The 15,446-nt window shown below is 39.3% G+C and overlaps 1 protein-coding gene across 1 annotated transcript; it reads right to left on the bottom strand.

Annotated features, from left to right (window-relative positions):
* Positions 1-7,745: 7,745 nt before the first annotated feature.
* LOC311111900 (hatching enzyme 1.2-like) lies at positions 7,746-12,022 on the bottom strand. The gene is made up of 10 exons (XM_084154819.1): positions 11,948-12,022; positions 11,599-11,705; positions 9,813-9,858; positions 9,624-9,683; positions 9,296-9,448; positions 9,045-9,162; positions 8,731-8,909; positions 8,530-8,611; positions 8,290-8,420; positions 7,746-8,169 (listed from the first exon to the last, which is right to left on the bottom strand). The coding sequence occupies exons 2-10, from the start codon at positions 11,665-11,667 to the stop codon at positions 8,150-8,152; spliced, it is 858 nt and encodes a 285-aa protein (XP_084010945.1). The 5' UTR covers positions 11,668-11,705; positions 11,948-12,022; the 3' UTR covers positions 7,746-8,149.
* Between the last annotated feature and the right edge of the window lie 3,424 nt (positions 12,023-15,446).

Here is a 15,446-nt window from a genome sequence, read left to right on the forward strand (position 1 = left end):
GAGCATAAATTAATTATGCAAAGGAATGGTGCAGCACTTTACATCGTATAATGAGCATCAATGCTGAGTGCAAACACTCATATATGCCAAGAGTGTGCAAAGCTGTCATCAAGGCAAAGGGTGGCTACTTTGAAGAATCTCAAATATAAAATACATTTTGATTTGTTTAACACTTTTTTGGTTACTACTTGAGTCCATATGTGTTATTTCATAGTTTTGATGTCTTCACTATTATTCTACAACGTAGAAAATAGCAAAAATAAAGAAAAACCCTTGAATGAGTAGGCGTGTCCAAACCTTTGACTGGTACTGTGTATACGTGTGTGTGTATATATACACTACCAGTTAAACAAATCAAAATATATTTTATATTTGAGATTCTTCAAATAGCCACCCTTTGCCTTGATGACAGCTTTGCACACTTTTGGCATTCTCTCAACCAGCTTCATGAGGTTGTCACCTGGAATGCATTTCAATTAACAGGTGTGCCTTCTTAAAAGTTAATTTGTGGAATTTCTTTCCTCCACACATTTCTTGTTAACAAACTATAGTTTCGGCAAGTCGGTTAGGACACCTACTTTGTGCATGACAAGTAATTTTTCCAACAATTGTTTACAGACAGATTATTTCACTTATAATTCACTGTATCACAATTCCAGTGGGTCAGAATTTGACTGTGAATTTAAACAGCTTGGAAAATTCCAGAAAATGATGTCATGGCTTTAGAAGCTTCTGATAGGCGAATTGACATCATTTGAGTCAATTGGAGGTGTACCTGTGGATGTATTTCAAGGCCTACCTTCAAACGCAGTGCCTCTTTGCTTGACATCATGGGAAAATCAAAAGAAATCAGCCAAGACCTCAGAAAAAGATGTGTGGACCTCAACAAGTCTGGTTCATCCTTGTGAGCAATTTCCAAACGCCTGAAGGTACCACGTTCATCTGTACAAACAATAGTACGCAAGTATAAACACCATGGGACCACGCAGCCGTCATGCCGCTCAGGAAGGAGACGCGTTCTGTCTCCTAGAGATGAACGTACTTTGGTGCGAAAAGTGCAAATCAATCCCAGAACAACAGCAAAGGACCTTGTGAAGATGCTGGAGGAAACAGGTACAAAAGTATCTATATCCACAGTAAAACGAGTCCTATATCGACATAACCTGAAAGGCCGCTCAGCAAGGAAGAAGCCACTGCTCCAAAACCGCCATAAAAAAGCCAGACTACAGTTTGCAACTGCACATGGGGACAAAGCTCATACTTTTTGTAGAAATGTCCTCTGGTCTGATGAAACAAAAATAGAACTGTTTGGCCATAATGACCATCGTTATGTTTGGAGGAAAAGGAGGGTGCTTGCAAGCTGAAGAACACCATCCCAACCGTGAAGCACGGGGGTGGCAGCATCATGCTGTGGGGGTGCTTTGCTGCAGGAGGGACTGGTGCACTTCACAAAATAGATGGCATCATGAGGAAGGAAAATTATGTGGATATATTGAAGCAACATCTCAAGACATCAGTTAGGAAGTTAAAGCTTGGTCTCGAATGGGTCTTCCAAATGGACAATGACCCCAAGCATACTTCCAAAGTTGCGGCAAAATGGCTTAAGAACAACAAAGTCAAGGTATTGGAGTGGCCATCACAAAGCCCTGACCTCAATCCTATAGAATATTTGTGGGCAGAACTGAAAAAGCATGTGCGAGCAAGGAGGCCTTCAAACCTGACTCAGTTACACCAGCTCTGTCATGAGGAATGGGACAAAATTCACCCAACTTATTGTGGGAAGCTTGTGGGAGGCTACCCGAAATGTTTGACCCAAGTTACACAATTTGAAGGCAATGCTACCAAATACTATTTGAGTGTATTAGGGGGGGATTATATTAATTTCCTGATCTTTCTTATACAGTTCCTCTCAGATATAGGACAGACACTTTAAAACAAATTTCCTTTCGATTTATTTTTTGACTATATGTTTTCCATGTATGGATCTGTTATTCAATGGGTTTCTATGGGCTAATAGCAATAAGGCCAAATGCATTTAAAAATATATATATATTTGTAATATTCTTAAGGGGTCCTAAAATTCAAAATCAAATAGCTAAATGATCCTTGGTATGACCATCTTAAAACAATTGGGTACAGACTGTTGGGTTGTTGCATTGGATTCATCTATTTATTCTACATCAACTGATCCCAACCATTTGTCGGTGTGATTATCGGGGGCTAGACAAGGGTGGATCCCGAAAACGGTTCTTCTCACAGAAATGTCTGTAAATTCAGAGCGGTTTAAGCTACAAATTATTATCCCATCTATGAAAAGCTGAGACTCTCACAAACACACACCTCTATGACGTTCACAAGCCATACAAGAGTCGTCAGAAGGTAAAGGGTTCTTCTACATAGAAGATCATAGGAAATCCCAGGACATAGTGTTTATAATAAGCTCACATAGTTGCTGTCACAATCTCCAAACCACACCGTTGTCACTGACTAGTTGGATATTCCCACTGAGCAAACAATTTCTGTACTTACAGCATTCTTATGACATTTGTTATCAGGTTTATCAGGTTTTATAATTTTGTCAATAAAACTCATAAATGCAGCTGTTTATGTCAAATTGTTTTGTGTTCTACTTATAGCCCTGGTTGTCCTGAAAAGAAAATGGTAAAACACTTCAATGTGAGGCTAAATATGAGGACAGAGCAAGCAGATTAATGAAAGTAGTGCTGTGGGAAGCCTGGTCACAGTGGAGTTAAGAATAAAACAAGGACCCTTTGAACATATTGTGAATGTTTGCTTTGCACCTTGCTGTCTTACTTTGTGATGTGATTATATGAGAAGAAGGATACTAAAATAGTTTAAGGAGTGATTGTATCTGCCTTAATCAGGAGTCTGACTTATTCAGACAGAGAAAGACAGAAATGACAAAGTCCTCAATTGGATTGGCACAAACCAGGAAATAAAGTGACCTTACCAGGTAAGTGTCTCCCTCCCAGATTGTCCCCCAGAGCAGTGTGATTGATTCTCTCTGCTTATCTACGGGCTACTGAGTATTGTGGGAGGGAAAACTGTGGGGTGTCAAATTTCTCTCAGTCCTTTTTTTAAAGGATCTTTGGTAGATCCCATTTTACTTAGTAGAAAGCCTGCAATGTGCCATTGCTGGCCATTTATAGTTTACTGTATCTACAGAGGATGTGGTTTCACTTGAATGTTATTATCTTACAGCACACTTATATGACTACAGTGTTATTGAGGTTACCAAGGAATATGAAGGTGGCAATATTTTCAGACTCTGCATAATCTTAAAAAATGTAAGCACTGCAGGCAATTCCCTTCTCCTTGGAGCCCAATTATAGTTTATCCCTGTACTGTGGCAGACAGCTACCAACCCAGCTACAGTTATACCTTCTCATCCTTGTGTAACTCAATAGAGATATACTGATGTTCAGGTTTTTTATTTAGTGTTTTATTTTTTGCACTGAGGGAAGCCCTAATAATCTGGGGTGAGCTTGTTTGTACTGTGTCCAGAAGATAATGCATAAAGATAAGAAAGTGACGAATGAACAAAATTGAGCAAATTATCAAGGGTCCTTTTAAACAAAACTAGAAAATGTTCAATTAAATGTTGAAAAGAGTAAAAAAATATATCTTGTAAATTATAAAACCACTCCTATAGCCTAATGTTGAATGTATCCCCCCCATATCACCCTTAAGGGTTTTACAAAGTGAATCAAGGGCCTTGCATGGGATAAATAGCTTCTTTAATCAACGATTGGTGAGACATTCTGGAATCGTAGTTAGACTTAAAACCATGGCAAATACACTCAGTGGTCAGTTTATTAGGTACATCCATCTAGTACCGTGTCGGACCCTCCTTTGACATGAAGGGATGCACCTGGTCAGCAACAATGTTCAGATATGCTGTGGAGTTCAATCGTTGCTCAGTTGGTATCAAGGGACCTAACGTGTGCCAGGAAATCATTCCCCACACCAGTACACCAACGCCACCAGCCTGTACCTTTGACACCAGGCAGGTTGGGTCCATGGACTCATGGAACCTGGTGTGGTCGTCTGCTGCAATAGCCCATCCGTGACAAGGATTGACGAATTGTACGTTCCGAGATGCCGTTCTGCACACCACTGTTGTACTGGGCCTTTATTTGTCTGTCTGTCTCTTTCATCAATGAGCTGTTTTCGCCGACAGGAATGCCACTGACTGAATGTTTTTTGTTTGTCGCACCATTCTCGGTAAACCCTAGACACTGTCGTGTGTGAAAAGCCCAGGAGGGCGGCTGTTTCTGAGATACTGGATCCGGCGCGCCTGGCACCGACTGTCATACCACGCTCAAAGCTGCTTAGGTCACTCATTTCGCCCATTCTAATGTTCAATCGAACAGTAACTGAATGCCTCGATGCCTGCTTTATATAGCAAGCCATGGCCACGTGACTCCGTAAGAGCGATCCATTTTTGTGAATGGGGTGGTGTACCTAATAAACTGTGTACATGCCAGCAAGCCAACAAGAACATTTAGCTCAAATATGGTTAGCCAAGTATCATGTAGGCAATTGCTTTCAAAAGCAGCCTACATTACAGATTCTCAAGGGATGAGAAATAAATACCTTACTACAGTAAATAGAAAAGGCTATCATTCCATGGATATCCACCTTTCATAAACTGTACTATGTGGAAGCTCGCTAAAGCAATCTGGAACATCGTTTTCCTCGGCATTCTCCCTTCTCTGTTAACGTGCTGTTGCTAAGAGACCAACCAGTCTTCCTCATTCTCACTCCCACACACTCTGTCTTTCACAGACCCCTCATCTGACGTTCAACACTGTAAACTCATGAAGTGTGGAGAAAAGGGGGTTGGGGTAGAAGGGGTCCCTACACAACCTCATGGTGCTCCTCATCACAACCCCCCATTCCTATCTGGTGCACTCTGTAAAAAAAAACATCTCTATACAGTATGTACCGGTAACCCCTGTATATAGCCTCCCTACTTTAATTGTATTTTACTGCTGCTCTTTCATTAATTATTTGTTATTTTTACTTATATATTTTCTACTCAACACTTTTTTTCTTAAAACTGCATTGTTGGTTAAGGGCTTGTAAGTAAGCATTTCACTGTAAGGTCTACACCTGTTGTATTCGGCGCATGTGGCAAATAAAATGTGATTTGATTTGATTATTTCAAGGTTCTTGTTTGGTGGGAGAGAACTCGGGCATTTTCTATAACTGCGATTTCCTACATTATACGTTCAAAGAGTGATTTGCATTATTTTCTCTAAAGAAAATTCAGGAAGCAAAAGGGAACAATTAGTAATGGCATCTTTTTGTAGGCACAAACTACGCCATGGCTCGTTGGACAAAGCCTATAGGGTAATGAATGGAGTTTTTGCAGGGTTTTTTGATAAACGCCAAAAATAAGATCTGTGGTAAACACAGGCTTAGATCTTATACGTTTTGTTCTAATAGATAATCTTCATCAGCTAAGATCCCTTTTTGTGAATTTTAAAGCATTTATGTAATTTTAAAAAAAGCACATAAAGGCTTCATAATTCATAAAAGTCATGTTAACTGACTGAAATTATCTCATAGAACAAAACGTATAAGATCTCCTAAGCCTGTGTTAACCTCAGACCTTTTTTTCAGCATTTATCCTAAAATCTTATTCTTTCCCCATTGGAATGGCTGAACGAACCAGTGACTCATTTCTGGTTTTTAGGGCTACAAGCTGTCTCTAGTTGGCCTAGCATACGGTACCCATTCGACATCCAATATCTTCAAAGGCCAAAAATACAACTTCTCAATTATTCATGTGTACGTGTGTTGTGCCATTGGCACTTCATGGGGATTTGACACTTGTGCAGGTCAGCGGCACATAGGGAGGATCCAAGGCTACTCCGGTGCACATGGAGTTAGCTCAGCAGCTTTTGTAAAACCTGATGTCTGTAATTTAAATGGCAAATAACTTGAAAGAATACCTAACTGTAATAAATAAATGAACTGAATAATAACTGCAATAAATAAATTCACTGAATAATTTGTGCAGACCAAAAAAAATGCACTGAATGTTAAATATGTATGCCACTTACCGTAATCACTTTCATTTGTCATTTTATGTCATTTGAAAGCACTATTTGGTTCAGTGTCTTTCTCCTCCATTGCCCATCTGTAACCATCACACAACCTAAGTCCTCCTGGTTAGACAATGGATTTAATTGCATATTTATGACTGGCATAGGCAAACTTAAGCTGCCATTGATCACATGGGAAGTGAGCACATTAATAATTTATCATGAGACCTATAGGGGTATCAAAATACTCCATCCCCACACATCCCTATATGCTCTTCCTTTATAAGCCTAATGTTGGGAGCTACAGTCTGTCATCATAAATAATATACATTCAACTGGTTTCCTTATACAGCTAATAATTAGAGGAAAAATACAGCCCAGTTCATTAGACCTTTGGAGCCATTGGTGTGTGTATTAATAGTAAACACTGACACTACTCAGGCTACAGAATGTTTGCAAGAGTTGAGAAGCAAAAATGTGCCTCTAAAATATAATCTCCAGCTCTGCAGAGGCGTTTTTGTTGATATTTGTACATGACTCTACCTAAAATGTATTCAAAGCATGACAAAAAAACGTCAGAGCCTGGAGTGAGAAAGGCTCATATAACATTTCTTTGCTAGTGTGTTGAGTCATTTAACACAAGTAAAATAAGAGCAGCAGGAGGAGGTAGAGCGAGAGAGAGAGAGAGAGAGAGAGATGGAGCAAGGGAGGTAAGATAACAGTTATCTTATCAGTTCAATGGACGAGCATTCTGCTGTGCTTTGAACCACTTTTCAATCCCTGTGTCAGACACCCCTCCTCTCCAGCTCACAGTCGGAGCCGAGCAGGAGGTGTTGAGGCTGAAAGTAAATTGGGACTGTGGGCTGTCCAACTCCTCCGGGCTTGCTAAACTCAGCACACACGTCAAAGCATCCTGCCACGGCTTACAGCAGTAAAATAACCACATTTAATTTGCCATCATTTTACAACATCGTCACATTTTGTGTCCAATCTACTGTATGAGCACATACCTTTCTCTAAAAAGAATAAACGGTGGAGGAACATAAGATAGTATACAAGTCCATACAACTTCATAAAAAAAACAAAAAATGGCCAATTGTATCTGTTGCAATGTTATGTTCTTCTAGGTTTAAATATTTCTGTATGGGTAGAGTACTTGACTAGTTTCCCCTTTTTATTTGCTGCCTCCACCTAACCCATCACCGAATGTGAGAAAGCTTTGACAAAGCCAATTATCAGATTGGTGATGGCACCAGTGAGTCACTGACAGATCCCAACAGTGTGATTACCTGGAGGTGGCTGGTGCTCTAGGGAACGGTTTCAACTCTTGGAAGATGAGGCAGACATTTTCTTTTATATTTCTGGATGCACAGATTTTTTTATAGTTTTTTTTTTTGTATGTTTGGCTTATTCATGTCTGACACCCATTTTGTGTATGAGTGTGGTATGCATACACTATATTACCTTACTCTTACTCATTGTGCTTATCTTTTAGTAGAAAAGTCACTAGTTTGCTTGGAGGTTTAGGGGAAGCCGCAAATCTGTGCAAATGGTAAGGAATTCTATACGGCAATGGAAACAGTTGGTTTTAAGACATTAAAGAAAGAATGTATGTACTGTACATATGAGATTCGGATGCCACCTAGTGGAAGGAATACACTGTCACTTGGCGTATATACAGTGAACTTTTATTGAGCAAATATGAATGCAGCTAGATACAGTACAGTAATTGTAAAGATTCTGAATGCTAATAAATGGGGGAAAGATGGGATAAGAAATCACATTAACATTAACCATACAACCAATGTAATAGAACAATGAGTACTAAATGTCTTACAATCACCCAAAATAATATCTACAATAACAGTGTCAACATGACAAAAAAACAACATTTGGGTGAGAGAATAATTGCGCCAAACTGGGTGATGAAGCATGCACAACACAATATAAAGCAATGACTGGGATGAGTATTGTGCGAAGTGAATTTGACCTCATCTAGAAGCTAATTGATTAGCTGGTATTTGATTTTGTTTCGAATAGTTGTTGGTTGAAATCTCTGCTGTAGTCTTCTAAATTCATTTAGTCAAGTGTTCTCCTATTGGGGTGAAAATACAAAAAACATAAAGGCACACACCATCATCAGCAGTGTTAACAAAAACAAACATTTATTCTCATGTTATGAAATGCATGATTGAAATAAAACTTTTATACTCACTGCAATTGTACAACCTGTTGACCCTCACGATGTCCAGGCGACTCATCTGTCGGGCCCCTCCGATCTGAACATTAGAGTCTGGCTTTGGAATGATGGTTGGCAGCTTACCATAATCTTTAGAGAATGCATACCTGAAAGACATATCATTGCACAGCACATGCACAACTGTGGCATACCAGTAGGTGGGAGATTGAAGGTTTATTTTAGCTTGAATAAATACAAATAGTCCTAGAAACCGACCTTCCATAGTGCATCACAGAGGTGTAGTCATATGGAGTCATCAAGTTATTCGTTTCCACCTTTCTGAAGTTGTGTTCCTTGCCTAAAATAAGAGATTTAGAGATAGAGATTTTTCACAGTGACAAGACATGAGTATTTTCAGTCTGACAATACAAACACATCAGCAACCTCTAAAACAAAGTGAAAGTGGAGACCTCTTACCTTTGCTGATGTTCTCTGTGACGATGGTGACATTATTGTCCCTGTCACTGCGGTTCTGCTCATGGTGGAAGCCCAGAGCATGCAGGACTTCATGCTGGACCGTACCATGATGGACACAGCCACGTTGCTGTAAGGAGATCACCTGCTGACCACCTCGACGTCCCAAATATGACCAGCACCTTAGAGACAGGAGCCAAGCACACAGACAGTCTTATCTTCTAGATTATCAGTCTTGTGTTAGGAAAGACAAAGACTGGAGACTCAATTGCATTATATGAATTCCCTTTTCATTTGAATGTCTACTTGTAACATACCCATTTCCAGGGTGGAAATACAAATAATCTTGATGCTGCTTCCACCACACAAATTGGATGCAGGTAGACAGGTGGAAGGAGATCAGTCCTTTTATGATGATATCTTGCTCCTCTAAAGCTGTAAAGAAAGAATAAGATCATTTTCACCACACTGAATTTAGGACCCTTTAAATTAGACACCAGTAAGGCGATCATAATGAAAGTTAGGTGTAAATGGCCACTATTCGAAATGAATTCAAAAATACACTTACTATATGAAGAGGAGATATACACAGGCACAGTCACAACCCCATTCCTGCTTTTGGGCCACTTGCAATCTCTAGCTGTGCATGGAGAAGCATTCCGAATCCCAGTTTCCATAGCAATATCTCCAAATAGGATGAGTGGATCATGTCTGTCAATGCCTACGGTAGGAAATAATGGTAAATACATCAATCCAGAGTTCATTGCCATGGTTTCATCTTAATGGTGTCATTATTGGACCATAGAAATAGAATGAAAACATATTTCTGTGCATTGGCAGCATAGCGTACACAACATTCAATAGATTTTATACACATTCTTAAATTAAGATCTTACCTAAGTTTTCGTTGGCTGCCTCAATTAAGTCGGAGATGTCAATATCACTGTCAAATGTACCTGTACAAAACATTAAAGGCAATCTACAATAATCTTACAATAACAGCATCATGTAGCAGGTTGAATTACTGTTTCAGATGTCATCTTGGCTTGTCTTCTCATAACAAGGAAATAGGATTTGTGGCCTACCTGTTGTGTCCATGTCCTCATTTCCAGTTGTCACCTCATTCAAAGCCTGCAAAAACAAGATATTACATCATTACAATCAATAATATACAGTTGAAGTCGGAAGTTTACATTCACCTTAGCCAAATACATTTAAACTCGGTTTTTCACAATTCCTGACATTTAATCATAGTAAAAATTCCCTGTCTTAGGTCAGATAGGATTTCCACTTTATTTTAAGAATGTGAAATGTCAGAATAATAGTAGAGAGAATGATTTCTTTCAGCTTTTATTTCTTTCATCACATTCCCAGTGGGTCAGAAGTCTACATACACTCAATTAGAATTGGTAGCATTGCCTTTAAATTGTTTAACTTGGGTCAAACGTGTCGGGTAGCCTTCCACAAGCTTCCCACAATAAGTTGGGTGAATTTTGGCCCATTCCTCCTGACAGAGCTGGTGTAACTGAGTCAGGTTTGTAGGCCTCCTTGCTCGCACACGCTTTTTCAGTTCTGCCCACACATTTTCTATAGGATTGAGGTCAGGGCTTTGTGATGGCCACTTCAATACCTTGACTTTGTTGTCCTTAAGCCATTTTGCCACAACTTTGGAAGTATGCTTGGGGTCATTGTCCATTTGGAAGACTCATTCGCGACCAAGCTTTAACTTCCTGATTGATGTCTTGAGATGTTGCTTCAATATATCCACATAATTTTCCTTCCTCATGATGCCATCTATTTTGTGAAGTGCACCAGTACCTCCTGCAGCAAAGCACCCCCACAGCATGATGCTGCCACCTCCGTGCTTCACGGTTGGGATGGTGTTCTTCAGCTTGCAAGCTATCCCCGCAGTTACATTTTTGTTTCATCAGACCAGAGGACATTTCTCCAAAATGTACGATCTTTGTCCCCATTTGCAGTTGCAAAACGTAGTCTGGCTTTTTTATGGCGGTTTTGGAGCAGTGGCTTCTTCCTTGCTGAGCGGCCTTTCAGGTTATGTCGATATAGGACTCATTTTTACTGTGGATATAGATACTTTTGTACCAGTTTCCTCCAGCATCTTCACAAGGTCCTTTGCTGTTGTTCTGGAATTGATTTGCACTTTTTGCACCAAAGTACGTTCATCTCTAGGAGACAGAACGTGTCTCCTTCCTGAGCGGCATGACGGCTGCGTGGTCCCATGGTGTTTATACTTGCGTACTATTGTTTGTACAGATGAACGTGGTACCTTCAGGTGTTTGGAAATTGCTCCCAAGGATGAACCAGACTTGTCGAGGTCTACAATTGTTTATCTGAGGTCTTGGCTGATTTCTTTTGATTTTCTCATGATGTCAAGCAAAGAGGCACTGAGTTTGAAGGTAGACCTTGAAATACATCCACAGGTACACCTCCAATTGACTCAAATGATGTCAATTAGCCTATCAGAAGCTTCGAAAGCCATTACATTTTCTGGAATTTTCCAAGCTGTTTAAAGGCACAGTCAACTTCGTGTATGTAAACTTCTGACCCACTGGAATTGTGATACAGTCAATTATAAGTGAAATAATCTGTCTTTAAACAATTGTTGGAAAAATTACTTGTGTCATGCACAAAGTAGGTGTCCTAACCGACTTGCCAAAACTATAGTTTGTTAACAAGAAATGTGTGGAGTGGTTGAAAAACAAGTTTTAATGACTCCAACCTAAGTGTATGTAAACGTCCGACTTCCACTGTAACACTCATGCAATTTATTTGGTATGGCAATGGAAGCAGTCATAATATTCATATTGAAATGCTATTCTTATGATAATACGACTTTGTGAGATGTCTTACCACGAGGGGATGACCGTTTACTGTACACAGCAGTGCCGAGGCAAGGCTCAGCATGAAGACAAGAGTCATGATGAAGGTGTTCTGGTCAAAGGGTTTTCCTTCTTAATCTAAGAGGAAAGAAAACATGCATATTTTAAACACATTTTCTCTGAAGACATTCAAGAGTTCAACTATCCAATATTACTCAGAAATAATCAAATGTCAAAATAAAAGTACACGTTCAATATCTCCACTGTTGAAAGAAAAATAACATTGTAAAAAGTCAGTCAATGCATACTTTCCATTAAAAGTATAGTGTGGGCACTGAGTACTAGCGTCGTCCTTCTAGAAAGAGCAGTTTAGCACTTACCTGATGTAGGCAAAACTGCAGGTGAAGTGAGGAGCAGGATCTCTTCTGCTTTTATACACCGATGCCACAAAGTAGAAATATATTATCTATTTAAGCTTAATCATCAACTCATTCGTTTGAGATAATATGGATCACGTGATACTGAGATTATACATTTGTTTTTTACATGTGAGAGATTGTGATGGTTCCTTGGAAGATAGGTAGATAACCACTCAGAAGTCAAAACATCCGGTAAGGTGAAGGCTACGGTAGCCTCCCAAGATAGGCGAGAGCAAATTATTATTTCAAACATAATTATGGTTAGCCAAAACTGGGTCAAATAGAATTGTCAAATACTTTAAAATATTAGACTTTGTTTGACAAATGTTTGCCCTGAAGAATAGATCCAATGGAATAGTACCAAAATTGCAAACTCCAAGCTAAATCAGGTGCACCTCAAATAAATGTATTTGACCCAGGTCTCTGGGGTTGTTATCACATAATTTCATCAAACACCATTACCCAGAGTTCATTTGATAAAAAATAGATATTTCACCAAATAAAATGTCTTTGAAAATATCAATGAATGTTTTGGTTGTGGAATAAACATAGCAAAACCAAAACTAAATCCTGATTTATGATTTAGATAGCATAGGCAATTCAAAACAATGATTTATGACATTTTATCATCAACAACACGCTTATCTCAGACTTGAACACGTGCAGCCAAAATAGAAAGTCTGCAGACATGCTCCCCCCAAAAAATCCTACCTCTAAATCGCCATGTACACCAAGTATACCAAACATTAGGAACACCTTCCTTTGTCCTCAGAAGAGACTCAATTAGTCGGGGAATGAACTCTACAAGGTGTCGAAAGCATTCCACAGGGATGCTGGCCCATGTTGACTCCAATGCTTCCCACGGTTGTGTCAAGTTGGCAGGATGTCCTTTGGGTGGTGGACCATTCTTGATACACACGGGAAACTTGAGCGCAAAAAACCCAGCAGTGTTGCAGTTCTTGACACAAACCGGTGCGCCTGGCACCTACTACCATACCTCATTCAAAATCACTTACATTTTTGTCTTGCCCATTCACCCTCTGAATGACACACATACACAATCCAGGTCTCAATTGTCTCAAGGCTTAAAAATCCTTCTTTAACCTGTCTCCTCCCCTTCATCTACACTGATTGAAGTGGATTTAACATCAATAAGTGACATCAATAAGGGATAATATCTTTCACCTGGATTCACCTGGTCAGTCTATGTCATGGAAAGAGTTAACGTTTTGTATACTCAGTGTATGTTTGACAACGATGGTTTACAGTTAATGCTTTGCTCACAATTTTTGCATTTATACTCAAGTTTTTAAACTTTAACATTCAAACAGCAAATTCACTACATACATCCCTTATAATAAAATGATTTCACAATCATTAAATAACCATCATTACCGTAAACACAGTCTTTGTTTTCATTATGTTTTGGGTCAAGAAACGAACACACAAGTCCAATGTTATTGCAAAGGAACTCACTCACTACATTGAAGGAAATGTATTCTATATAAATGGTTCTGTACACTACTCCTGGGAATGCCAGGGCTTCAAGGTCCTGTTATCACTGCCAATTTAGATTTACTACCTACTAGAAATGGGCAGACTATTATCCAGGAAGTTCCAATATTTTTATGCCCATTTGACAGATAAACACTAGAGTAATTGTATGGCTTGTTTGTTCAATGGTTTACAGTAAATCACCATTCTGTCTCTCACAGGGCATGGTTCGCCAATGCATGTCTAGACATAGGTCTTAAAAAAGGATCCTTCAATAAGATGTGTAATGAGAATATGTGTGATATTTATTTAATTACACACTTTTATATGAATCTCCAGACATAGATGGTTGTGTGGTTCACTCAACTCATTTCCAAGCATAATAATCCGTTCAACAATACTACTTGATTATCCTCATAGGACAAAAAGTGAAAATAATTAAGCTGGTGGATTGGGATTTGATTCAAATGTTTTATTTCTGAATTGTACATAGATTAGCTTGTTACAGTAGTTTCATGTAAAACCATGTTCACAGTGAGTGCAGAGCTGTGGAGACAGACATGTTTCCATTGCCCTCAAACCAGTCTCAGCTGTACACACCTGCATCTCACTTCTTCCCAAAGGTTTAAATCAACTAACTTATACAAGTCTTACTCTCCCTGGTTTAGTTGCTTTAGTTTAAATGCAAAAAAGTATAATTAAAATGATTTAAACAAGAAAAATAAATTAAAATGCAAATAAAAGTCTGACTGCAGGTAGAAATTCTAATACAAAAAAATGGTTGCGAAATAGGCGATATGGAATTACTCTCATATCCCTCATCTCACATAAGTATGGCTATCGTACTGAAAAATATATATCTAAGCAAGCACAGCGAACCAACGTGGGTTTGAATGCACTGTAACCTTAATCTACTAACTATCCCAAACATACCCTTATCAATATTAAGTGTATCTACGTACTTTTACATACTAAACATATTAGGGAAAATGAAGAACATGTGAAGTACACAACATATTGTAAAGAAACTGCAAGTAACAGGTGAAAAACTGTGCATACCATTTCATCTTAATAAATACTTGAAGTGAATTGTGCTTTGAGTGAAAGCTACTGAAATGTCAAAAGTTGATGCACAACTGAAGAGTGAGATCGTTTCTGCATTCTTGCAGAGGCATCCTCGCGTGATCAGTTAACTTGCTATGTACTATCCTGTCCTCCAGGGGTCGCTCATTTCGTCACCCAGCCTAATCCACTGCGGAGTGCTGCCAGTCACATGGCAGAGGAGAGCTGTGCAAACAGCCTTCCCTGGTATCTTTTTCAAAAGGCACTGTACTGGTTATGTCTCTCACAAAGACTGAGGATAAAGTCCATGGGATGATGACCTTCATTCTTGTTATGAATCCTCTAGTAGTTTGTTAAGGAAACACCCGTTTTAATTTGGACTGTATTCTCGTTTCATTATTCTTGAAATTAAGAGCAACAGCTGTCTCGACAAAAATGCCAAGCACATCCAGTCTTCTGGGGGACTGTCTGCGCTGGCATGGCTGTCAGTTGTCTGTCAGTAATTCTCATGGTGTCTGTACTCTGTAGTACCATTGGCAGCGTTATTCCCCAGGAAGGGGGCGGGTCATCAGGACGTAACGACCTGGACGTAGTTAGCAGGGTAAAGGCCCACCTCTCCGTTGCCCAGCTGCCCTTTGCACCAGCCTTGCTCGTCCTCCTCACCCATCTTCATTAGCTCTTCACCTGAGTGATGAGAGAGCAGAAGGCACAGGGGAGCATGCTTAATAATAATAACTCGCACTGTTTCTTCCAGTCCCATGTATATCTGGAATATTCCACTGACACTACCTGCTGGGAATGTGAAACATTATCTTCTCAGTGCAATTACATGCACCATAATTCATCCATATTCATGTATTATTATTATTTGTACTGGACTTCTGAATCTCAATTTTGTTACAGG

Source organism: Coregonus lavaretus, assembly GCF_964263955.1.
Source record: "Coregonus lavaretus genome assembly, chromosome: 37".
NCBI lineage: Eukaryota > Metazoa > Chordata > Actinopteri > Salmoniformes > Salmonidae > Coregonus > Coregonus lavaretus.